Source organism: Struthio camelus, chromosome 5 (genome assembly GCF_040807025.1).
Source record: "Struthio camelus isolate bStrCam1 chromosome 5, bStrCam1.hap1, whole genome shotgun sequence".
In the NCBI taxonomy this organism is placed as follows: domain Eukaryota; kingdom Metazoa; phylum Chordata; class Aves; order Struthioniformes; family Struthionidae; genus Struthio; species Struthio camelus.
This window is the reverse complement of record NC_090946.1, coordinates 28,997,598-29,025,540: the sequence shown is the minus strand read 5'-3', so window position 1 is coordinate 29,025,540 and position 27,943 is coordinate 28,997,598. Positions and strand designations below refer to the sequence as shown.

Below are 27,943 nucleotides of genomic sequence, written 5' to 3'. Positions count from 1 at the left end.
TGTATGAAAGAATGACTGCTTTCCTTTGGAACGCTCTCCTTATTTGTTCAGTGCTCCCCAAATCGATTTTACCTTGTCCTGCGCTATAAAGAAGGAATAAGAGAAATTGTTCCTGAGGTAAATTTAAGAGAAATGTAATGCAAATTACATTTAGTAGTACTTTAGCTGTTGGTTAGTAATGGGGTTTTCTTTAAGCAGTAGAGGGATGTGAGCCTCCCTTGCCTCTGAACGTGTATCTATTTTGGGAATAAATAGCATGTGTTTGGTGTTAATTTTATTTATTTAGCTTTATGAATCCGTAGCTTAGGATAGGATAAGCGGAATAAGGTTGACTACTAGTTCAGTGCTAGAGCTGTTAATTGTAAACTAGTTTTCTGATGATGAGTTTCAGTAGCAATCAATATAAAATAACTTCAACCAGTTTTTCTCAGAAGAGGGAAAGGAAGTTTCCTGGAGGGGTGTGGTAAAACACCTGGAGGTAGATAGGATTTGGGGAAATACTCCTTTATGATGCCTCTTAGGATATTTTTAGATCACACTGTCTACCTGGAGAGTGAGATGAAGATGTCCAGTGAGGTGAAGATCAGGTTGGCTGCTGACAGGATGGTGCAAGTTTGCTGGTGGAGCCCAGGCAGTAAGAGGTGATAGTGGAGAACTTGCTCCTGTCTGGAGGAGCTCAGCAGTACTGGATGCAGTCCTGAGGGCTAGATACCAAAAGAGATTTTGGTGGTCGAAATTGTGCATGTGGAAGAGAGCATTGCTTTTTGATAATTACTTTTTAATTTTTTTTTTTTTTACTCGTACAACTTTTGATTGGAAATACAGGACAAAACTAACAACTATGAAACTACCAGAACCATCTAATTGTGCAAACTGATTCTGAGACAGCTAAGCACTCTAAATACTAACTCATAACAGTAAGCCTTTTGGAGGTCAGTGAAGCTAAGAATAAAGATAAACATGTGTTTAATTGCTTTGCTCTGAGAGGAATGACTACTAATCTGTGTAATTACATGAAATTGCTACAGTCGTCTGCATAGTCTTTCCTCCTCTCTGTCCCATTTACTTGTTTAATCATGTCTTAAGTTAGGTAAGTCCTTTTGAAAAGAACTATATTGTGTGTGTTTGTGTACAGTTCATACAGCAAACAAGTTTTTGGCTTCTGTAATAAATAGTCATGGCACACAAACACCGTCATAGCAAAATTGAGTAGAACTAGTTTATTTTCAGGCAATAAATAATAAAGCGAGGCAAGAAACTTCTGTTGCTTTTGGTGATTAAAGATGTCTTACTTCCTGTGTATTCTTGTTATATATTTCTTAAAACAGATTTTTACAGACTAGAGTATATTAGGTAGCATTGCTTCTATTTCTTATGTTTTAGTACTACTGTGTTAAATCTCCTTGAGGCAACTACTGCGTACATCTAATTGTGTAATTAATTTGGACATAGTTACTGTACACTTTTTGTTTTAGCCAATAAGAACTGACAAAGGTGAGCCAAATCAGCTCTTCACTTTAGAACGTGATACCACAGGTAGTACTTACCTTATAAACAAAGAGCGCTGTCAGCATGTGGAGACTTTGGTATGCTGCCTTCTCTTCTTTCCAGCTTTTGGCGAGGACTTACGATAGTATCTGTACTGTCATGTTAAAACACAATTAGTCTAACAACTTTTGCACAGAATAGAATTTATAGTGTTCTTAATGTGCTGTTTATTCTTTTTATAATTTACAGGTAAACATTCAGAGCAAATTTGTCTAATCTAAAGTCATGCCACTGTATTCAGTGGATTTCCAGCATTGCATGTTGTATTAAAATACCTAAGTAATATAATTAAGAATGCTATTTGCCTTAGAAAGGAACTAAAGGGACAGCTGTTCAGAATACAGACTGCAGTCACATGCTTGTGTTCAGTGACTAATGTTAACACTTCAAACACTTTAAACATGTTTTATTCCTATAATTACATGTTGCTGATGAAGCCTTTTTATACTGCTATCGAACCAGCTGCAGAGTTGAAAGAAGAGGTTGGAAGTTCCTGGTATTTAATTTTATGCTATAAACAGCAGAGTAGATGCCTTCTGTAATCAGAGAATTATATGAAAACAATATAGTTATTCAAGCTTTTATCCTCATTATTTTTACCTATTTTAAATGACAATTTTTTCTCAGGGTTGGAATTGTACTTTGATTACTATATTAATGCGATAAGGAGTATTAAATTAAACGATAATTTATATTATTCTCACTAGGAATTTGAACTCATTCTTGTGGTAGGAAATTAATCTGGTTTTAATTGCCCATGAGTCTGAAATATGTTCCTTTTGTAAAGCTGATCTCACATAAATATAAATCAGTAACTGCCTGTTCTTTAATTATGTATTAGTGTATTGTACCTGCATGCTAGATGAGAGTATGAGCATCTCAGGTTACGGGGTATTGGAGGTCGTTAAATCTTCTCTGCTCTGTGCAGTTTAGTAATGATGCATTTCTAATTACTGAAAAATATACTATGTTTGTGTTGCTTGCTTTAGAGTCTCTGTGGTTAGCTAAAATAACACAATCACTCACTTTATAAAATAAACTCCATGGGGACTTTTGGCAATATGGAAAACAATTGCTGTAAACATTTTATAAAATTACAAAAATAATTTTATAACCTATCGTTGTAAATAATTTTGAAATATTGTAATGTAAAATCAAAATTTGTATCACAGTTTTTCCAGAATATTTTTAGTATTTCATAAATGCATGGCTCAGTTCTGCTGTGATATGAAAATGTGTATTCATTTCATGAAAAGGTCAATAATGTAGCTAGCATTCTCACTAGCAGTGTCTTTTCTTCCCCCCCCACTTTACACTTAATCTCTGCCTCAAGAAGAAAAAAGGTTATTTCTGCTAAGGGTGCTGTAAAATTTGTAGGTATCCTGAGATATCGAGGGACCAAGTTATTTGCAAAAATGTTTTTTTTAAAAGTAGATAGGATCAGCTTTAGGTTGTAAATCATAAGACTTGGGGGTACAAAAACTTGTTTGTAAGGATGAACTTCATTGATCCTGTTGGTGCCACATTGCAAATATATATGATTTTAGTTTGAAGTAGGACAGTTGCCTCTCCAAGAAGGATTATAAACAGAGCTGATGGTCTAACTGACAGAATCTGACTTCTGATGGTATTTTAGCTTTACTCTGTACCCCTACATTGTTTATGTAATTTGTTTGGATACTAGATAATCTTGAGAGGATTGGGAACAAGGACTTATTTTTCAATACAAGACAATTGTATTCAAAAATAGTTGCCTAACATGGCATGCCACAACTTTTAGTAAATTGCTGTATTAGCAGACATAAGTAGCATCCAGTGCAAAGAGGGCATGAACCAAGGTCTGGAGACACCGGAATTCCTTGGTTCTTCTCCCTCCATCCTCCAGGTTCAAGGTATTGCTGTCTGCAGCACTGTATTTCACTGCTAAAGACGATTCCTTGACCACGTTATCTGCAGTGGTTTGTGCTTCTAAGTACAACATCCCTTCCTCTGACGTTTAGTCTACCTTCTGCAGTATCTACAGCAGGCATTGTCAGCTCAGTATTCAGTGTGTCTCTGTTGGGGGAGCACTGCGTGATCTGCATGCTGTCACTTCAAAAGGCAGAAAAAGCTACTTGATAGGTTAATGTTAACTGACATGATAAAGGAATAATTCTTTTACACAGTTGCTCAAACTCTGAAAGTCATCAGCAAGTGAAAGTTGCTTATTGACTAAATACGTTAGGAGCAAGAGAGCCATTGTAAATTGTTGCAAAGAATATATGTGCCAGGCTGCACACCATCTTCATCTCACCAAAATCCAGTCAAGAAGTTTTTGGTACAACGCACTGTGAAGCTCTCAAGCCTTGCAGAATTTACCGGCAGGACTTATGCCTTTTATACAGGGTAGAGTATCTGCTGTGCAAGTCTGGGAATGTGAATTGCCTTAAAAAGGATGTTAAAGATAAATGGTGAAGTGTAAAACTCATTAGTAATCTGATCATCCATGGGTGCACTTGTCTGTTAGTTCTGCATGTTGTAGCTTGACTGTTTCATCTAAATTGTAGCAGTTGTTCTTAAATTCCCTCTTCCAAAATGAGCAGTAGTAGTGTGGAGAAACTTTTTTTTTTTTTAGTCTTAATGGTTTTCTCGCCCCAAAACCTGGACCACTGCTTCTCAGATGTGATTTTCACTTATGTTAGAACCATTGCCATCAGATGTATTTGTTACGCTCTCAGCTTCCTATTAATGCAGTATTTAGTGCCGATGAAATTTTGTTGAATTGTTTCAAGAGAGAATTCCATTCTTTTTAATCTTACTTTGCCTACCAGCAGAAGCTGCAGGCAATCCTTTGAACAAAACGTGCTTCCCGTGGTCCCTATCCTTCTATGTACGCTCAGATGCTTAAGCAGCAGCTCAAAAGGCCAAAATAGAATTTTGCTGTGTTATTTGAACTGCATGACTGGAGCCTGAAGAAGCACTAACTCTTTGTGAGGAAGTCAATGTATTACTTCTCAAAGTCTACTTTGATTCATAGATCGTTTTTAAATTCATCCAGGTAAAACTTTTTGCTTTGTCAGCAGGATGTGCAGAGTGCTAATGACCGCCTTAGAAACTTCTGATCTATTCTACTCATCTACCTAATCTGCCTACAAACAGAAAAGCACCTAAATTACAGGCTACCTTTGGCAACAGTTTCCCTGTGCTCTATCCCATTCCAGTGTAGTATTGAATTGTTCATGTTCTGAACAGAAAGCAAATAGTTTGCACGCATGACTTTTTCAGAGAAATGCTGATCCTGGAACTGGAATAATGTCATTTTAGTTCACTGACAAACAAAAAGAAGGTTGATAGTATGTCATGTTTAACTGAACATGCCCTGACCCCACAGTTTCTCAGCGCTCCTGTATTTGAGACAAAGGACAGATAACATGCTTAGCAGAGTTGGACGTCAATGTTGTTGTTTAAAAGGTGCCTACTGAATAAGAAACGTGATGCGAAGTCTGAATTTGCCTGACAAATTTCTTTTCTTTACTTTTTTTTTTTTAAATAATATAGCTCTAGAGTTTGGGCTATGCAATTCATTTGCAAATCAGCTGAGCTTCAACATCCTGGAGAACAGAATTAATTCTTTTAATCCCACGGCCAGTTCACCCATGGTGTGTGTGCGTGTGTGAGCATTTAAAAAAAAAAAACAAACAAAATAACCCTAAAGAAGTTCAAGTTTACACAATTGAAACAGGAATTAGAAAATGAAAGGGTCAGGGAGTCAGGACAACAATGCCATCTTTTCTAAATACACATTATGGCAAAGACTTGTATTTCATGATAACGTTTCTCAGGTTATTTAAGTCTGCGTCATGTCTGTGCACTCTTAGATACTTAGATCTAACATCTTAAGTTTTGTGGCTATGGTTGTGGGGACATATGGAATACTGTGATTATTTGTCCCCTTATGAATTGGAACTTCTGTGATATACTTCCTGGAAAACATAGTGCTTCATTTACTTTGGGGCTAACCTTTACGTGAGCTGCATCACAAATGCTGTGTTACTCTGGATTTCTGCTTATACAACATAAAACATTCACCCTTGGATACTGAGTTTCAGACATTTATTTTTAATAAGTACAAATATTAGTTATGAAGAGTGAAATTAAGCATATTACTGGTCTGAGAGAGGGGGAGGGTAAAGAACTTGACGAGCTGTTTCAGCAAAATGTTGATGAGCTTATTACGGGTAGGATGATAAAATGAAGATGGTAGATTATGCTTCCTCTTACAGAAAAATAGGGTGTATTTGAAATGTATTTGAAATGTATTTGAAAACATATACTTTTTAAAATATCACTTACTTAAAATCATGGTCACTGGAAAATATATGAAATATATGGTAGAAACTAGGAGAAAATGGTTTAATGAAAAGGGTAGATTTTTATCTGTTCAAGCTAAGAGTTACTCTGTTCAACAGCTTCTTTCATTCATAATATAGTAGAATTGGTAGCCTGTCTGCAATTGATAATCTCATCCTTACATATCAGCTAAATAGGAATAATAAAAAACATTCTGTGTTTCCAAAAGACCTTTTTTCTGAGGAACACCATGTTATAATTATACAGGTTTTTTTGAAATTACTATAGCATACTAAAAACAAATTGAGTATGTATTAACATATTTAACATAGGACTATTGTTAATGTGCATTACAAGGCAACCATTATTATCTAGTGATAGGAAAATATCTGTGAGATTTATACACACTACATTTTTAAACCTTTTGCTCCAAACAGAGTTGTAAATTGAGTCCAGACGTGAACTTCGGTTGACAGGAAAAGGACTCCATGTGTCTTTCAAACGAAAAGTGATCCTACTTCCGTTAGTCTCTTTTAAATAGATTGTTTGTTACCATAGTAAGGTGTTCCAAAGTCAGCACCAACATTTTGGATTGTTCTGTGTAAATGAGCTGGTGTAAGTGACTTTACCCATGTATGACTGTCCAATGGTGATGCAATTAATAGCTTTTTTTGTGGTTTGCACATGTTAATGTAAGTTTTTAAAAGAATTTTTTTTATTTTATTCTTATAAATCTCTTCAAAATGGTAATATTGTTGGATCTTTGAACGAAGGAAGATACTATTCTTTTGTTTGTTGCATATCTTGACCATCAAAATTTGTTCAGAATTAATAGTAAGTAAAATAAAATGGAAAATAATACCTAAAATAAATACTATGCAAAGGGATTTGAGATTACTTCTGTTTTGTCTCTTGCAAAGTTTGTACTCTTATAACGTCTTCTAAATTACTGAAAATTTAGCTTACTGGGTTTTATTTTCATCTTCTGGACCGAGTTGTTTTTCAGAAGGTGTATTATGAAAATATAGTGTTACTTCATGACCTGTCAAAAGTACTCCCAACGGATGTTGACATATAACTTCAAAAGTGACGAGTTATAGAACAAAGAGATTTTCTTCATATATCCCAAGTAACATTCCTGAGGTCCACCTTAAAAGTTTTACTCTGTTTACACAAAATTGTTTTAAATTTTCCCTTAAAGACTACTTGCAATCATAAAGCAAGTGGGCATACCGTCCTTTAGAGCTTCATAGTATATGGTGGTTCAACTTCTGTGACCCTAAGCTGTTTTCATTGCATAATATAGAATGCTTTATACATATATATATATGTGTGTGTATAAAATAAAAATAAAATACACACACAGCATTCTACACACATATATAGCACATATATAAACATTATTTTATATACATACATAAATACACAGATATTTGTGTGTGTATATATGTATACATATGGTTTAATTTACTGCTTGTTGTTCAGGAGAGTAAAGTGTAATTTACTCAGAGAAAATTAGTATAATGAACTGATTTTAAAGACTTATTTTATCATTACTGTATCTTATGTAAAATGATTGAACTGTTTTTTTCCTGCGTTTACATATACATATATCACATGTATATATGATAGGTGCTGTACTTCAAAATTTTTGTTTGTTTGTTTATAGAAAGCCATTCATAATATTACTCTGTCCCTGAAATTACTATGCAGTACATTGCTACATGTTGCAACTTGGAAAGGTTATTTCAATTAGGATAGATTTTATGTATTTTATGAAGACTTTTTTTTCCTTTTCTTCTTGGACAATTGTCTTAAAATTAAGGCACTTGAATATGGCCATAAATTGTAGTATTTCAAAGGTGCATGGTAATCTCATATTGTATAGCATTTTGATTAAGTAGAATTTTAAGTAGAATGGAAGAAAACGAAAAAAAACTCGATCTTTCACAAATTCTGATATTTTGTCTTACATCACAAAGAATGTCTGAATAGCTGATAAAAAGGCCTGAATTAAGTGTCTGTGACTTAATTCCAGTAAGTATAATAGATTTCAAAGCAACAGAGCTTTTTCTCCCTTCTTCTGTAATACTGACCAGATGTATTTTGGAATGAAAAATATTTTTCTGATACACTGAAGTTTCAATTGTTCTTTTATTGAAATTCAGAAAATGATTTGGAGTAGGATGAGCCATAATTATTTGTTCTCATCAGTTATTGCTTAAATCTAGCAAGAAAGAAACTACTAATTAAAATAACTTTAAGATTAATATATTTAAATTGTGTCATTAAACTGCATATTTTTTTCAAATAGTCATTCTTCCTGCCATTATGAATTTGTGTGTATATATGTTTTTATGTACAAGCCTGCATTAGCTGTATGGTATTCCTATTAATACAATCTGAGGTAGTCAGGAGATTTTTTCATGCCCACAGGTTTCCATTCGTTCTCCATGCATAGCAATCCTGACATTTCTGTTACAATTCTGTGTAGACAGAACGTGGATGCAGTGTGAGCTGTCGTTACCTTTGAGAAGTCCTTCTTCTAGAAGTGGTGTTTGCCACCGGGTCCTGACAGAAGCCTGTTTAGGATCTTGCACGTTCTCAGTCCAGCCTGTTGGCTGGAATAGGGTTTGAAGGGTTTTTCTGGCTTAGCAACATCCTCTTCTGTAGTATGATTAAGTTTTATATCATTTTGTGGATTAACAGAATCCCTAATTTGAAAGGGTGTATCTTTTCTTCCTTTTTAGCATCATTTTTAGATTTGTATTTCTGATTATTTTTCTCTGTTTATTGAAACTGTAGGTTAAGGGAGGTGGGTATTACTGAAGGCCAGCCCTCAGCAATAATTTTCAGTTCTGAGCTAGTGGATTTGAGCTTTGGGAAAAGGTAGAAAAAGACCACAGAACTGAGAAAACCTTTCTCCTCCTCCTGTTGTTGTCCTTAAAAAAAATATGTATACCCAAACAGTAGACTGTATGTTTTATATCAAGCAATATTTTTTTTAAATACATCTGTATTCTTTTTTTACAGTGATTAGCTGTGAAAAATACAGTGGTAATAAAAGTATGCTTAGCAGATTAGCTATTCCTTGAAAAAATTCTCTGCTAGAGAAAGATAGATTCCTTTGTCACCCTCCCCACACTTCTACTCAACTTATTCTCCTTTTGTGTATATGAAATAGTTCTTGTACATGAACGATGTATTAAAATTGTAAGCTATGGCAAATTCCAGATGTTTGAACAAGAGGTCGAATATATTTATGCTTTAATACGCTTTGAATTGATATTTGAAAAATAAAGTCAAGTGGAAAACAAGTTGTGTTGTGACAATGAACAATTTATGTTGTGAATAACAAGGAAATTCAGGCAAAAACAAGTGTCAGCAGAGTTTAGAGAGAATGACTCATCATAGTAACAGCCGTAGAACGAGGAGGAAGAAAATGTCTTGCAATGGGTTGATTATTTTGTTTATGATACAACTTCTTGTGTTACAACTTTTCTACTCCTGGGTGTGTGGTGGTGTTTACTGTACACCTACCAACGGTGCCGGGCCGTGCAATAATAAATATTTATTGTTAGCCTTAATAAGCATCTCAGTTCAAAATATAAGTGTAGTAGTAGTGGGACTTTCTATTTACAAGAAAATGCTAGCATTCATTTCAAATGTAGAAGCTGTATTAGCGTGACAATTGCTGCCTTGTCACGAAGGAAGACTGGTAAAAGCAAAGAGAAGCACTGTGACCTAGTCCATACTGGTTTGGAACACGCTGGTATACGGTGGCCTCAGTACCATACAAATGTGTCATTGCTCTTATCAGATTACCATTTCTCCTTGTGAATTTATTTTTGTTAGAATGTCCGGTATAACAATATGCCAAGTTAAATTATTGTTATTTTGATGTTTGATATCTCAATTGCATGAAAGAATCTTTCTTCATTTCATTTTTCTTTCTTCAGGTAGCAGATACCAAGCATTTTCTTTAATTCTGACAAGTGGAGAAGTTCAACAGGATAGCTTCAGCACTGGATAATTGTTCTTTTCCTTTTCTCTGCTAAGTTGGTTTCAAATAAATTAGTATTTCAGTATTTTTTGTGGTATCTGCTTCAAGCCTGTAAAAAGTTGAAAGAGTGATACTTGCTGTCTAAATGAATATGTTATGTAAGCATAATGGCCTAGCATTGTTTCCTTCGTTAGCATTACCAGCTATTATTTACTTCTGTTAACTGCACACATAAAGGTGTACTATATTAAAAGAAAGCTTATCCAAGCTGCTCATTCCTGTTTATAACACTGCAGGTACCAGGTGACAGTTCTTTTATGCACACAAATCAATGTTTGCAGAAAGTCTCTATGAACGTATTCAAAAGCAAGAAATGTACAGAATCTTTCTCTTTGATTTGCACAGATGAGAAGTACATTCCCAAAGTTCAAGTGATATGTGCAGTATCACTTTCAAAGCATGCACCAAAGATTGAAGTAACCTGTGTTGCTTCATCTTCTGAGCTTTCATCACCCTTCTTGCTCTTCTCTGTTTCCTAGTTAATTTGACTTGAGAATAATTTAGGAAAAAGCAGCTGGGTTTCCCTTCTTTTAGATTATATAGTGAGCAATATTTTCCTCTTAAAATTGTATTTGAGCCATCAATATACATTTGAATACATATACAAATATACATTTGCAATATGTATATTGCAAATGACAAAGTAGCGTTAGTTCTATGTTGTTTAGAGGTCCTGTGTTGTAATGTATGCAGTATCAGTATGTCTTTCCGAGACTGGTCTGCCATTCGTTCTGTTTGACTGACGTTATAGCTTTCTTCATTATCACCTTTCTTCTTTGCTTTTGTTGTATGAGCCCTATAAGTAGAACTTGCTGGTAATTAAAAAATAGATAGTTTCAGAGTGCTAGTCTCTACTTTCAATGGATAGTAGCACATAAAATACATACATAGTTCTTAAGGGCATATTCTGACATTTGTTGCAACTGCCGGCACTGGACTAGCTTTCCTGAGGACAAAGTTCTGCTTTTTTTTAGTTGATGTGGAATGAATATTTTGTTTAATATCAGGATTTGAAATTTTTGTTTTATTTATTTTAAGAAAACTGAAAAAATTTTTACATCCTGTTCTCATTTCTCATTTGTTATTAATTTTTGCAGATTAGCACTTTTAATCAATAAATGCGGTAACCTCTCTTTAACCCTCATATTTTTTTTTCTCAACAGTGGGATATTGATCCTATAGTTTCCATATATTTTAATTGATTTTATGTTGCAAAACGACTCTATGCCAGACTCTGAATCTTTTAAATTTATCTAGAGTAGATAGAATGCAATTCTGAAAGGGGAATACTACAACATTGTTTTTCCTCTTCTCAGACACCATATATTTTTATTTAGGTTATTTTAATTTCACAAGTGATATGTCTGCAGTATGTTTTATACGTCTTAAGAGCATTTAATTTGTGAGGAGGGTACTCCAACAGCCTGAAACATTCTGCTTAGTAAATTATCCTGTTATAATTTGAATGACTCCGACTTAGCAAAAAAAAAATCCTTCAAACAGAGAGCAAGGGAAAAATGCCAACAATATGATACAAGAGTCAGGAATAATTGTTTGGTTTTTCCCTTCTGTGGGTGTGTCAGTCTTCAGAGAAAGTGCAAAACGGGCTGGAGGAAGTAACTCCATCTCCCTGGGAAGATTGATCTGAGATTGATATTTTAGTGAGCTTGGCTTTAAGAGGTTCAGGTAATAACACCTGTTACTGGTACAGAAGACAGTCCTTATCAGTAGAGAGTAGAGATTTCTTTTAGGGAAAAAAATGGATAAACAGGGTTGGGGGTTAAAGAAAAGACGAATTATATGCAGTGCAAGATCATTTTGGGAGTAACAGTTTGTTAGAAGAGATTCTTGTTATGTGTTAGAAACAGCAGCGGGGAGGGTTTTATGTACTAATTGATTACAGCGTGCTAACGATCCTTTGGTATATAGGTGTAAACAAGGAAAGACCCAGTGTGTCTAGGCAAAAAGGTGAACAGCAGAAGCCTGTCATGTAGTTGATGATGGAAAAGAGAGTGATTACTCATGAAGAACTAATACTCAGGAGATAGAAGACTGATTTGACTTAATACTTCATGTAATGTATTCCAACCCAGGATCCAGCTTGGATATTTTCTAGTTAGTTTGCCAAAGTTAGGCCTTCTTTGAGACTAGAAAAATCACTTTGTGGAAGGTCAGCATCACCATAAACTGCTTGAAAGAATGAACCTTAATCATAGAAAATGCAAGATGTAAATCTAAAGGAACAAATGACTGTTTTCGAACATGAGAATGTTCTTGGCAAAAACAAAGAAAGCGGAGACTAGAAATTATTGGAGTTATGGTGAGAAAACTTTACATACTTTTAAAATAAATCTCATGTGGTTTCAGTGTATGAATGTTGAGTCTGAGAGTTTCAGTTTTATACTAGTTTTGATTTTATTCTCCAATTGCGTTTTGCTATATAGTAAAAGAAAAATAATTGCAAAAGCAAGCAGGTGTAGTGGAATAAATTTTGTTAGATGTGGACTGTGGTGGTAAGGAGAATCACAGTTGACTTCTCTCATAGTAAGATGAAGTGCTTAAAAGGTATTCATTAGGAGGTATCTTGTTAGTGAAGTCTTGTATAGAAAAATAAGATGTATCTATATAACTGTCTTGGAGCTAGCTGTAAAATGAGGACTATAAAGTTTTTGTTTGTTGCTATCTGTATGTCATGAAAGAGCCAAATGGTTTCTAAAATGTACAGTCATAAACTGATTATAAAATTCCCAAGGGGAAGTCTGATGGGGCTATCATAACTTAACAATGGAACTGTGAGTCACTGCAGGAAGAACTCCTGTAATAATCTTTTGCGGTATTTATAGGACCATGAGGATAAAATGTCATTTAATTTTATTTGATTAAAAACTACTAGACAAGAGAGAGAGTGAAAGAAAAAAGGAAGCATCTTTCTTCTATTTCAGATATGAAAGATGAATGGAATATATAAAAAAGTATATTACAAAGTGCTATAGCATAGTGATTAATTTTAAATCAGATTAATGCTCTAAAATAGTTGTGGTGGTAATAACGTTATTTTGTTTGATAACTTAAGGTGGTGGGTTTTTTATATTCTGGATGTAAAACTTTGTTTTTGAGTGGAATAGCCAGATTGTGAAGCTTGCATAGGAGTTCTTACTTGCTAGTTTAGGCATATGTGTGCACAGTTCAAAGGCTATCCCATGGAAGGTCTTTATTTACCTTAAAAAGTTATACCAAAATGTACTTAATTTAGTTAGCATTCACTAGGTTTGCTAGGATGCAAAAAATGCTTTAGCTTATTCCTTTATGTAGTGCTACTAATTAAAGATCATGTTACAGTTGTCTACTGTTGCTTAAAGTTTTTTGCAGAAAGGGTAGTATAATTTTGTGAGCAAGTGTGTTTGATGTGCACGCTTGCGTGAATTCTTAAGTAGAGCTTTTAGATGCTATCGCAATATTTCCAGCTTGTCTCTATGTAATGGTAAAATGATCCTCATCTTTCCTTTTTTCATCTCTCTGCACAGCTAGTTTTAATTTTCTGTTTATGTAAAAGACCTTCTATATGGTTCATCAATATTCAGCATATCTAAAGGGCTTATCAAGCTTAATGTTTAATAAATTTAAAAGTACTGGAAGCAGAAGTGGATGGGTGTGAGGAAAGGTGAGATTTGAAGCAAACTAATGAATACAAGTATTCTTGATTGAATCACAAGATATTCAAAGTTTCATTTGGGGATTAAAAAAACTACATTAAATACTACTTAAAAACTTAAATTGTCTGAATATGTACTTGGCAAAAAAGGCCCCTCGTTCAACTTTTCACGCTTTTCTGCTCTTCAAACTCGATGAATCAAGGAACCTCCTCCACGGTAAGGAAGTGTTAGTGAGAGAAAAGACGCAGAGGATCATATCTATGTAATGTTTTCCAGAACTCATTATGTAATAAGAAGAATTAGTGTTTGGAAGAAGAACAGATCTTCAAGAAATAACACAAATAGATAAACCCATTCGAGAAGAAACAGTATTTTCTGTAACTTTGCCTTACTAGTGAGTTTACATGGAATAAAATTCCTGTTCCAAACTTCCTTTGGTTTTAAGAGGAGACAAACAGCTAGTTACTTCTAGCACTTCCTGTGCCTTCCTTGACTGTTTTCTGTCAGTGTTGTAGGTCAGTTTCAGGAAAGGCAATGTTGAACTTACTAAGATTTCAGCGGAAGGTTTCTAGCTATGACATCAAATAACAGCATTTCTTTATACTGATTTTATTTAAAAAAAACAAGTATATGTTATTAATATTGATTAAATGGATGTTTTCTGTGAGGTATTCTGGTGCAATTTAGGTTGGATTTGATTGTTTCAAGTCACTACGAAATAGTGCAACCCTACACGATGCTTGGGATTGTTGTGATAGTGTTTCCTGAGTGGATTAATCCTATGCAAGGAATAGAAAAGTAATTTTATTTTCCTGTTGTTCTTTCGTGTTCTTCTAAAGGGATTTTTTTTTTTTTTACAGAAACAGCAGACACATGTTGAGGGCTGTTTATTGCTTACATACAATACTTTTTGTAAGGATTAAATGGAAATAACTTGAGTGGAAGTCAAAAAAACATTGCATAACTCTTGGAAATTAAGAGAATTAATCCTCCTAATTTAAGAGGATTCATATATTTTTCTGCAATTTGTATTAATTTTTACAATTTGCTAAGCTAACTGCACAGAGTTAACGATTATATGCTTATCCTAATTTCCACTGGAAAGGTAGTACAAATTTTATTAATTAGTCCAGTATCCTATTCAGTAGCTAATATTGAATTTGTCCAAGGATAGTGCAAGCAACAGTATAGTCCTTAACACCAGCTATTTTGCTCTAAACACGTGCTACTGCTGCTCTTGCTTTACTGCTTGGTAAGGTACGCATAGCCTATATTTGCCCAAGAAAGAAACCTTTGTCCCATACTGGTGCTACACTTTTTTGTGTGTAAAGAGATGGGAAGACTGATCAATACAATGGCAGCAGCAGTTTAGCCTTGCTCAATACAGCGGCAGAGCAACTGAGCTCTGAGAGTCCCAGATGAGTAGCCAAAATCAGGTTCAGACTCTGTTCTACTGAACTGTATTCAGGAATAATGACTTCATGAAGTTTCTTGTGCCTACTGAAAGGAAGTGTACTTGTTATTTTGAGTTGAGAGTTTTAACAGGAACCCAGAAGTTCCTGAACCATAAGCCTGTAAAATGCGAGTAGCGAATGTTTGAAAGGATATTCAGTTCTAGTCATTAACTCTTAACTTTGAGAAGCTGAATCAAATGTCAGTATTTTTCTTAAATGATTTGGACATTTAAGAAAGCAAAATCTAAATTTGGACTCCAAACTGTGTCTTATCTGTCACACAGAAAATATCCAGGACTGCACAGAAGTGATGGAGAGGTAAAATTTTAAATTCAGATGTTTTAAATTGTAATATAAATATCTTGATTTTTTTTGCCCATATTACATCTGTTTTTTCTGAGCTTAGTTTCATACATTGATACAGTATTGCACTAAAGTCTTCCTTGTTAGGTTTCTTTTTATCACAGCTCTTTCCAGTACTTTCTGTATGTCTTCGTTCTTTGTTAACAGTTTTGCACACCATGTTTGTTAGCTTTGGAAATAATACCTTCATGTAATACAAACTATATATTCCCCTTCCTCCTTCCAAAGTTTTTAAAGACCAAGTTGATTTCCGTACCCTTCAGCTGAAGTTACTGGAGCTTGCATGTGCTGCTTTACTTTGAAATTCTGATGCTTTTGCATGTGTGATTTTTTTTTAATACTTTAATTGATTTTCCTTCTTATTGCTAATCTTAATGGAACAACATTTAAAGACAGATTTTGCAGTTCTTACGACAGTACTTCTAGGGATCTAATGATTTGCTTGAGGAACATAACTTTGTTACACGTGCTATTTACAAAAAGCTAACATTCTGTGTCATTTCCTCATATGAATGATGCAGTTCCATACTGGCAGACGAGCCAACCACTTTTTCCCTACAGAAACTTTATAAAATGTCATAGGAAAATTCTCCTAGAGCATAGGCTTAGGGAGGCTGATAAAATGTGTAAAGAAACTAAATAGAATATCCTTGCATCCTAAAGATCTGGGTAAAGCTTTGTAATTTTAATTTACTTGTAGCCACAGTAGTATTGGAATATTAGTATCTTAAATATTCTCTTTTATTATTATGAGATTTCATTAAACGCCTTTATTTATGGTTTCTAAAAACTATTTCCGTGAAAATGTTTGGGTCGGTCTTACACTGGTCCTCATTGTCTTTGAATTTCTGCTTTTATCAGAAAGGACTTTGCGGTTGAAGCTTTCTTATTTCAACAGTTAAGTTGCAGTATGTTTAATAGGAAACTGTTTAAAAAAAAAAAAGAAAACAAAGTGGGAAAATGGTTGTGCTGCAACATGATACATGCAGCATATTTTTTCTAAAAGATTTAATAGCTGTGTCTGGGCTTTTTTGGGGTGTGTTGATACCTCACTTAGGCTCGAAGTGTATCTATGTGCATAAATATTTTACAAGCAGAGTCTAAAATAGTTATAAAATAATAAAACTGTTGCTAAATGGTGCTTAGCTTTTATGTGTACAATTTGTGTAAATAAGTTTAGTGTACATGAGGTTTTTAGGTAACAATTTGATTCTGCTTGATAAGTAATCTTAAACTGTTTTATCACCGAAAAATTTGAGCAGTGAAAAAAATCAGGAGTTCATATTAAATGATATGAAGACTCTATTCTTCTAGCATATACTACGATTACTCTGACATGATTGCAGTTCTGCTCAAAATATGAAAATATTCCCAAAGCCACGGTTGCATGTAATGGTCTGTCTTCCTCCAGCATATGAGAGGGATTAACTAAAGAAGGTTTAAACTGACAATAAGTGTATTTCTGCTCTGTTATAAGGTAATGGTATTGTCTTTTGTATTCAACAGTGTTTCTTTGATATGACGTTTGGAGCTGGAGGTCATACTACAGCTCTTCTACAGAAAGCCAGTGACGTTACAATATATGCTCTAGACAGGGACCCCACGGCTTATAAAATAGCTCAGCAGCTTTCAGAATCTTACCCGTAAGTAGTTTTCTGCTGTCTTAAATATGTTTGAGATGAGGTTAATACAGTGTTACTATATACTCGATTCAACATATTTTAATAGTTTTAATATATTTTCATTGTTTTTAATGGCTTATTATTGTAGAAAAGCATTGTGTACTGTATAAGCCTCATAAAAGAAGAAATCCTGTTCAATTTATTTACGTAATTGCATGCAAGTGTTTCTGAGCTTTCTGGAGTTAAATGAATGTTCTGTACTCTGTTAACGTTGTGTATGCTGCAGGTGGCCAATTTTCTATTTAAAATCTATATTTTAAAAGAATTCTTATGCTGTTTACTTTGAGATTATTCTGATGACAAAGTTGCACAAAAACATATGTGTCATGATTTTTCCAGCAAAGAAATATTTCACAAAAAAGGACGGAACAGTATACTTTTAAATAATGAGGCAATTTAAAAATGACTCATTTTGAAAACTTTCTTTAAAAGAACAATCATAATTTATTGTAATTCATTATTATGTTTGCTCAATACTCTGTCAGTTGTGCCATTGGCTTCAGAAACCACTAATCAATTAAATAAGCTGCTGCTTTTGTGTTAAGACTGTTTAGCTCATCCTTGAGTTTTCTTGTTGAATAGAGTGCTTAATTCATTAAATGAAAAGCTGTTAAATGCAGATTGTTAATTTTTTGTTAGTTATACAAAGGTTGTCTTTTATTCAAGAAGCAATTCAATCAATACATTCACACTGTGCAAGCAATACATTCATTACTGTGCAATATGTAGAGTTGAGTATGCGCTTTTCAAAAAGCGCTGGTTTTTAAATTTGAACAAGAAGTAAAAATATGTAGATATAAAATCAAATAATACGGAAGAAAAAATACTTAAGGAGTTTAAGCAAAGCAGGAAGAGGAGGACATTTACTGTCCTGTTGAAAACTGAGAGTATTTAGTTCAAAAGGGATTTTACATGAAAGGAGACAGATCTTTCTAGTACAGAGAAAACTGGAAGAGGCAGATAGAGAAACACCTAGTTGTTTAAATGTATTCCCATGAATGGAGGGAAACTGGGCTCTAAGAGAGCAGTAAGGTAAACAATGGAGAAGGTATTCCTCATGTTTTCTGAAAGAAAAAGTTTAATTAGGCACTCCTTTATTCATGTGCCATTGTCAGAGGCCCAGTGAGATTCAAGCGTGTGAGAAGAAAGCATAGCTCATTCTCTAATCTTCCTGCTTTGTAAGACCACTTAAGTACATGTCTTCAAATTTTCAGTTCTTTGTGGTCTGAAATGAGATGCAGTGCATATGTATACATTTGTAGAATTCATCTCTCAAATACTATTTTGCCAGTACAGGGGCATTTTCTTTTGGCAGAACAGTGTGGAGAATATATGTAAGGATAAGTCCATTTTCTTTCAAACTAAGCCTGCAAACACATTCCAACAGGTGTCACTGGAGCAGTGAAGTCTACTGTTCTTTTTCACTTTGTGTCGCAGAAAAAATATGTAGTCCAGATTGAAGCAAATGTTATATCTGGAAGTTTTCAAAAACATTTACCAAGCATAATACAATGATGAACACTTCTCTGACGCGGCGTGTTTCTCCATAACGTATCCTGTGCAAACCTTGATGTGAAAGAAGTTTATTTTCCAGATAGATGAAGAGCTTTTACAAGTATCAGACAGTGTTTTGCCAACAATTAGATTAGCTCTGAATTGATCCTGTTTCTTTTTTACTTGCTTATGTTTATTAGAAAGCATTCTTTAATGAATGTTCAATCAGTTACAGTTGATGTAACTTACTGTGGCATAATAAAAAAGGGGGTCTTCTAGTTCCTGGTTTTGTTTGTAAACTCATATAAAATCTGTTCAGTAGGATTCCAGATGTAGTGTTATCCACCATTACAGACTCCAGTTGTCATTAGAAGGAGGTGGATTCTTAAATGACATAGTATTAAACTGTTGTTAAGGTCTTAATCACTGAAAGAAGACTCCATGCTATTTGTACGTATTGTGAGACACAGAGCAGTATTGTTGTTGGTTTTGGTGTTTTCTCTCATCTTCTGTTATAAACCAGTGGAAAGAACTGGTGGGTCCTTTTTGAAAAGGTAAGAAATATATCTATCTGTCTTAATAGTAGTTTCTGTTGAAAATGAAGCTAGTCATCTTAAGATTGACAAGTGTTCATATATGGAATAAGTAGTTATTAGTAATCTACTTACTTTGGGATGTCAGTTGTTTTACAAGTTGTAAACTAAAAGGAAACAGAAGAAAGAATGCAAATATCTTCTATGAATAAGAGTTAAACTTAAGGTCTGTTTACAAATAAACTGGAAGTGTAAAAGATATACTTGTGTTACAGGATATGGGTTTTTCATAAATGAAAATTTTTCTTTCAGTATTCAATAAAAGATGGATGATCGGATACATTTTTTTTTATTGTCCATTTCCAGCACTGTATTAGAAATAAACCTTTTATCATAGTTTTATCAATTCAATTCAGATCCCTTTTGGCACCAAAAGGTCAGGGAATTGATCCAGTTGAAAACTTTACCTGGTCAGGTCAGTTATCAGTTAAAATAGTTCCCTGGTGTGGTTCACTAGGCAGCCACAGAAATGGTTGTGCTATCATGAAGGTGGTAAAGGGAGCGTGCATTTTTAGGCAGAGGGAAATGTAGGGTTGTCCCTTTTGTAAGAAGTACAGACACAGATGAAACTGAAAAACTGCAGCACTGAAGAAATATAAATTTCTCCATTGTTTTTCCGATCTTGGGTTTTTTTCACCTCTTTCAGTTTAATATTGTTGTTTTTGGGACAGGTTATTTGACTTACCAGAGTGCTTCACTTCCTTTGGAGATGATAGAACATGAGGGGAAAAAATACTGTTATGCAACTGTAAGCAGTAAAATCAGAGATTCATATCTGTGAAATTTTGAATGCATTTATTGAATTTTCTGTTGCAGTTTTGTTTCTGCTTAAAACAGAATATTATACCTGTTTAATCATTTCAACAGGGATGCTCAAATATTTCAGCATACCAGCTATGTCAGTTTTTAAATCCTGCAGCGTCATTTGTAATAGCCTATCCTACCATAAAATCTTTAATTATAAGTATATTAATTGCTATTGCTTATTCGGTTTAGGCAACTTTAATAATCTTAGTAAATAATAGTATAATTTCAACTGTTACTAACTTGTTGGGTTTTTTTTTTTTTTAACATCCTATATCTTACATCAATGAATTGCAAGTTTATTAAAACTCAAGTTGCAGAAATATGCCCAAACATATGGTTGGAAGAGAGAAGTATGGCTAAATTAGGGGATTTTTCTATATTCAGAACTAATAAATGAACCTGTACTTAGTCAAAAGACAGCTGGAGCAATAAGTCACCGAATGAGAATACTGAGGAAAAAAGCATTTGATGTTTATATTTTAAATGCATCTCTTAGCTTCTTGGTAGTGTTTTTTTCAGAAATAGATTACAAAAAGGCTAGAGTTCCCCCTGCAATTCTTGCATTCATTTAGCTTTGCTGTTTATTATTATTTTTAAATATGTAGTGCTGCTTTAATAAGGAGAAAATGGGTCAGGGCCTGTTAGATATTCAGTGTGTGGGTGGGAATCCTTTGACGTGCTTTCTGGGGAAGCCTCTAACTTGGGAATTGCTGCTGAGAATCCAGGAGAACAAGATAAAATTCTGTCAGTAGCAATATATATTACAAGTAAACCCTTTCACACCCACTGAATGAGAGAGGTTAGAAAGGTGGCTGAAATCTAGCAATTAACCAATATCATTGCAAGCTTTTAAATATAAGAAACCTACGCAAAGCCTACGCAGAAAAGACAATATGTTCTTTAAAATTCTCTGCACAGAATAAGAAATCATGCCTCGGAAGTAGGGACAAGTAGTATGAAATTCCTCAATTAACTGAGCTGCAATATATTTTACTGCAATTCTGAAGTAATTTTGAGGTGATGGTGTTTGTGAGTTTTACATGCAGGGTGATACTAAGTTTACAAAAAGAAAAAGCTAGAACTATCAACTGAATCCTATAGGTTCTGGGAACAATAGAATACGTGTTAGGTCCTAAAGGAAAACTAAACTTTTTTTTAGGCTACAATAAACTCATTCTAAGTGCTTGTGAATTGTAGCAGTGTATGTAATATATTGATGCTTCTGTTGCTGTACGTATATAGGTGGTTATTAAACTTTTGACCATGGACTTGAAAGAAGGTACACTTGCTGTCTGTAGGCATATGTATGTCATCATAATGATGCTTTGACTATACGTAACAAGATAAAGTTCACTGTAGCTTTAAATCTTTCTAAAGAACTTTCCATGTGTGTCAGCATCTTTGTCTCTCAAATACAGGCACAATATATAAAGGAGTTGTCTTGGATGTATGAGATGGAAAAACGCTACTGAAATCTATTAAGTGACCTTAAAATGCCATTATATTAGAATAGGATGTTTCTGTCATTTAGTGTGTTACCCAAGAGATTGATTTGGTAACAAACCTGAGCAAATTTCCTTCTAAAATAGGAAGAATAGGAATTATTCCTATTGTTGCCAGAATTCCAGTTGTACAGATTTCAGAATGCCTAGAATTGAACTCTCGGTTCAATATTGGGTCCAATTCAAAGAAGTAGAAAATACTTTTAACAGTCTACTTTTAACACTTGTTTTTCTTTCCCTTTTACACTCTACAGTCTTTTATAACTTGATCCTTTAGGTCTTTTTTAAAACCTTGTCAAATTGAGTGTTAGTCTTCTCATAAGCAGTGTAATTAGACGTTTTAATACTAACATCACCTTGAAATTGCAATTAGATCTTTTCTGTGTGCGCTTCTTAATTTTTCTTTCTTTACAGACATTTTGACTATCTCTTTTAATCGATTGTATGGTCTGCAAAATCAATACCAGGTATGGGCTGCAGTCTAGTAACTTGAAGTTCAGAAAGAATTTCTGTTGCATAGGAAAAATATGTTATTGCGATAGATAACTCCTTCTTAGTGGTCCAAAAACTGCTTAGTACGGTATTAAGAATCCAAAACTGGCCAGTGACATTGGGTTTTACCATGGCAAAAACAAAACTAAACTGGTCAGAAGAAACCAGCTGAGCCTTTTCAAGAATGTCAGTCTTCCCTCTTCCTGTAAATAGTTTCTAAGAACAGGGAAAGGAGGAAAACAGGTTGTCTGAAAGGAAAATTTCTTGACAGAAAAGAGAATTCTTTGTTTTTTCATGGTTGAATTGACTCATTAGTTAAGGTGTTTAAGCCCTCTACCCTGCCCCTTGAAAGCCTTTCAAAGACAGTATCTCTTCATTCTGGGGTACAGAATACCCCTTAGTAGATGATACTGGAAAATAAAAGAGACCGGGGGGGGGGGTAGGGGGGGATGTTGTCTTTTCCTGGCAATTTTGATATAGAAAATTCAACTCAGGAAAAACTTTTTGCAACCGTTCCCATAAAAAGCACATAGTACAGTGTTCACAGTCTTTTTAAAAAAAAAAAAAAAAGTAGTGCATGTGTGTGTTTCCTGCTTTTATGCTCAGCATCAAGTTCTTATATACCTAACCATGTTAACTAGCAGCACTAAATATGCTGCATTTTTTTTTCAATTTACTTGACGTTCCTGTGGTAATACTCTGAATTGCTATTACCACAGTTAACAGTAATGTATCTCTGCCAAGGAATTGTGAAAGACAACTTTATTGTTTTTATTAGGGATTTAGATCAGGGAACTAAAATGAAGTGACTAACATGCAGTGCTATGATAAGACCATTTCATTAGTATTTTGTTGGTGGTTATTTCCCGGCTAAATCAAGAGATAATGGAAACAAATGCTGATGCTTCTTCATCAAGATCATATTTTTAATTAATTTCTTAGCAGAATAATTTGTAATTTGCTCTGAATATGAATGACTTCTAAAACTTGTAAAAATTTATATCTGAATTTGTATATTAAAAACAATTTGGGTACTGCTTCAGGTGCCTGCATACCCACATCACTATCCCCACACATAGTAATTGGGAGACAGGAGTGAAAAGATTTTAAAACAAAATATAGTATAAAAGCACATAGTAGAAAACATGTACTTTACAATATAAAAACATGTTTTAATGTGTTGACTTTCGAAAAAATCTGTAAATGTGTTTTTACGCAGAGCAAGTGTAGTGCGGAGTATGTACGGGCTTTGTGTCGCGTTGTGTACCACTGACAGTTGAGAGAAGAGGCAAGGTTGGTTAATTCTCGACTAAAATAATCCACCAACACAGTGTTGATAGTTGGCTGTAAAAAAATTCCATTCATTTGAGAAACTCTTATAAATAGAAATATATTTTTTTAATTAATAAGCTAACTATGGTTACAATTAATCATAGTGATCAGTAAAAAGTAATGGCTTAAAACAGCAGGGTGCTACGTAGTTCCTAGGAGAAGTATCCTGTGAGCATCAGAAGTTTTATTGATTTTCTACAAACAGGGAAAGTTACTGTCCTGTGTAGTTTGCTCTGTAAGTTTTCATATAAGAAATAAAGGTACAGATTAAAGTTAGTCACAGAGCAGTACAATGTTTTTTGTAGGGTATAATCAGTCTTTTTATCTTTTTCTTTTGTGTTTTATTGATGGAGTTTTGCATACAGAATATTTGATAAAGGGATGTATTAATGAGTTTGTCACACAGGGAAAAAAACTCATAATACGAACTAGTGAATGCATATGTTGAATCTGTATATGTATTCTCGTAAACAGTATGTGTGTGTTTGCAGAACAGAATGTTTCATATGGAAATGGCCATTGAATTACGAACGTTTCTTGAGCACCCACAGAATGTATCCCTGTGTAAGACCAGGTGGGTAAACAGATGTCTTGGAAAAGCAGGGGAAAGAGAAGCAGTGCAGAAATCCAAGTGTTTCTTTAAAAGGGGATGTAATTCAGTTTTAGAAGTAAGTTTAGGAAGATGTAACCAGCAAGAAGCCATGAGGATGATAATGTGAAAAGGTGACAAATTTAGGTGTACTGAGAAAGCAGACGCGATGGTGTTAACCTGAAGCTTGAGAAGGTTGAATGAGTTGGATGCAACAGCGCATCCAAATATCTTTAGATATCTTTCCCCTGCAATTTCAGTGGTGCCTTTATATTGCTCAGTTCATACTGTGTTTATCCACAGACACCCTTTAAGATATAAAAGTCCTATTTTGCTACTTTATGGTGTGACGGGGAAAAGCCTAAGGGAAAGGAAGTTCATGGACTGTCTGAAGAACAGGAAAATTGTTTCCAGAATAAACAAAGTTGATTAATTTTCCTTCTGGGATAAGCTGTAGCAGGCATAATGTAGTGATGTTCCACTGTGGCTCTTGGACTAGATGCAGTTTCCAGCATGTTTCTACTTTTCCTCAGAAGAGATAGATGTGAGCAGTTCAAACACTGTAACTTACAGAGTAGGCATGGGTATGAAGGTGTGAGTTGTGACTGCATCCATATGGAAAAAACTGAATGGGGTTGTGAACTGGGATATTTTTCCTGCTGTGTGCCAATCTTGCCCTGAAGTGAATCCTAAAACGTTGGTGCCTTCATTGGTGTTTATTTCCAGTGGCAGGAGTTGCTAACTATTTTGTGCGTGGGAAGCTGGAAGACAGCTTTTACTTGCATTACATAGTCGATGAGGGCAGGAAAGTGCATTTTCTATGAACTGAAACAGTTAACATGTATGTTTGGAAGCCTGGAGCAAAGCATTTTGTTCAAGGGTAGGATATTAAGGATAGTTGTTGAATGTGGTATCAACATCTCATCTCTCTCCATCACAGAATTCTTTTTAGCGCTATGTCAAACCAGAATTTTAATACTGAATGACATGGAAAAGTTCTCTGTCTGTTGGATTTACACAACATAAATTTATCAAAATTGTTTCAGAGCTCCAACTTTTTCTGCCTCAGTTGCAGCTAAATATTGTCCTAACCTGACTGCTGTTTAACTTGTGAGATCTGTCTAGCTCATGCGTTGAAGTGGGATAGCTACAGACCATTTGCAACATTAGTAGCTGAGTTTAAATTTCACATGCTAGTTATATAAAAGAGAAGTCCTCATTTGCACTGTTTGTCTCAAAGGAGGAGTAAGGTGTCTTTTAAGAACATAGCTGTGCCCAAATACTGCCTCTATAGGTAGGCATATACAGTAGCACTAGTTTCAACACATTTAAAATTATGTTGACATTCCTACTGAAGCTTTTACTTTTAACACTGTAAACACTTGGGGAATGATTAAATACTATTCAGTCTGTCCAGACTCCCTTTGTTTACTGGATTCTGTTAATCCCTTTTACACTGCGTATACTTATCTCTTTTATCTTGGCAAAATTATCTGATGGTTATATTATTTACTAAAAATGCTTTTTGATGTCACGTCCTACATTTATTTTTTGTATTTATTTTCATATGTAACATCTCGTACCAGTGCCAGACAATGTCATTTCCAGTCAAATGCATCAGGTGTAGGAAAACAAGTTGCTGCCATTTTGATCTGAGAAGTCTTGAGAGAAGAAGCATCTTTGTATTATTTTAACAGGAAAATTGTAGAGATACTGGCTTGAAATGGAGAGATGTATTAGACTTGAAGCAATGACCTGCTTTATTTCCATCTTTTCTTTTTCCTGTTACTGTTATTGAGTCATTTGCATTCCAATACTAAGTGGAAATTTTGTAAATAATTGGTATTTATTGATTCAATGATTTAGGCAATTTCTCCCACAATTAAAAAAAGAAAATCACAAGTTCATTCAGATTGGAAGGCATCTTAGGATGTCATCTAGTCCAACCTCTTGCTTAAAGCAGGGTCAATACGAACAGTTATAGACTGTAGACCGTAATCTGATATGAGTGGATCTTTTTGAATATTTCTAAGGCATAATAAGATTCTGAAATTCATTCACTTTCTGATGTTAGTGTACTATAGTGCTGTAGCATTAAATGACAAGTTTTAATTTGTGTGCCAGTGTTCTCTAGCAGGCAGTAGTGAGTATCTTAAGGATGGTCCACAGAGACGTGATCAGATGTGATAGTGCATTATTTGGTCTATGTTGTTTATGGCACTTAAATTAAAATTGAGAGAGATGCATCATATTGTCATCTCCCCCAAAGATCTTGCAGTGGATCATCATCCAAGACATATAGGAAGAGATTCTATTTCTGTGATTCCTTTCCCTGTTCCCATTCTTCCTTTTCATACTTACTCTGTGCGTTCCAGATCTTGCTTGCTCAGAGCAGACTATGTGATCATCTGCTGTCGGCCAAGCAGCTTAATTACCAGTAGGCTTGAGAAGCTACTGCACCTTTGACCACGGATAGGTCAAGAAACCACTTGAAAGAAAGTAAGAAACGTTCTGTTGAATGTCGGAATTTTTTTCTGCCACATAATTTTTCATCTGTGTTTCTAAGGATACTACAAAATGTTAACTGATCTTACAGAATAAAAGCAACAAGGACCTTTATTTCTTGGCTTAAGTTGATTATGAGGTATAAGAGGCTTTTGAAATTAAAAAAAAAAAAAAATCTAGGTATTGGTCAGGGACACAGAGCTGAGTATGGGAGGTTTGAATTTTTTTCCAGTACAGATATCCAGATCTTTGATTTATCTTTAAGGGCATTCTACATATACCTGCTATCTCAACTTTATACGGAATGCGGTGCCAAGTGCTACTTAAACCAGTGGCAGTTTCAGATGCGTCAGTCATTGTTCATTTTAATTTATCTATTATCAATAAGGTATAAAAATGCTCAGAATGCCTTCAAAGTTTAATGTTTTACCTGTTACAGGCAGAGTGTTTCTGAGGACAGTTCTGTGTAGCTTAATGAGAGATAAGGCAAGGAAGGAAGAGAACGTAGGTTCTTATCTGAACTCTTGTGCATCTGTCAGCCAGTTGCCTACAGATCTTTTTTCTCCTATTGAAAAGATGGTATCTTCATATTTCTTAGGAACAGTTAGTACTTTAGCTCGATATTTGTCAAAAGCTGTATAATTAGCCTACTCTTGTTCACTTTTACAATAAGAAGCGTCAGAGGCATTCTGTGCAAAACTAAAGGACACAATCTGCATTGAGATATTTCTTTTTACATCGGACGATAAAAGCAAAAGTCTGTTGCATCAATATGTAGATGATAATTTTGGGGAGTAGAATTTTCCTGTGAACCAGGAGATAATATCAATTTATGGACGGAAAAAGGTACTTGTCACCTACTAAGAGAAGGTCAAGACTGCTGAGAAGTTAGCCTAAACATTTCATTTATTAAGTAACTATGAACAAAAAAAGTTTTTAGTCTCCGATTCATACTTTTATTTATTTAAATTGAATAAATAAAATAGGAAAACAGATAACTAAATGAAAATATTTGTTAATGGATATTTTTGCACCAGTACTGAGCTTTACACTTAACTAAGTATGATACATACATGGAGAAGTTATTTGGAGACCAGACTGTTTCTGATTTAGTATGTATATGCTACAAATACTGTTATTCTTACCTTAGATACATTAGGATCATGCGTGTAAGTGATGTAGACCATAAAAAAGAATTACTTTGAGTTTGACTGCATAATTCTATTTTTCTTGTCATCATAATAAACATCATTTGCATTTTAATTTGATTTTGGCCAGTGTGACTCAGCTGTGCCAAGTGTAGTACAGACTATTCAAAGGACTGAAAATAAAATCAGACAGTTGATGTCTAGCTTTGTATTAGAATACTTGAAAAATGCAGCAACTTAGATTGACTGAAAAGTAAAGATTTGGATGGGGAGATGGCAGAGTGTTTCTTTTTAAAACCTTGCTGGAGAAAACATACAGCATAACTTGAAATGGAAGTTACCTGTGGCCTTGGCACCACTGAGTGGTGCAAGTATTTGAGACTAATATT

General features: G+C 34.4%; 1 protein-coding gene across 3 annotated transcripts in view; it reads left to right on the top strand.

Moving 5' to 3' along the window:
- The window catches only part of METTL15 (methyltransferase 15, mitochondrial 12S rRNA N4-cytidine), a 90,535-nt gene that overhangs the window by 21,499 nt on the left and 41,093 nt on the right, over positions 1–27,943 (top strand). For all 3 annotated transcript variants that reach the window (XM_068945292.1, XM_068945291.1, XM_009679452.2), the window contains exon 3: positions 16,917–17,053. In XM_068945292.1, coding sequence (XP_068801393.1) covers positions 16,917–17,053 — 137 coding nt within the window. The remainder of the gene's footprint in view (positions 1–16,916; positions 17,054–27,943) is intronic.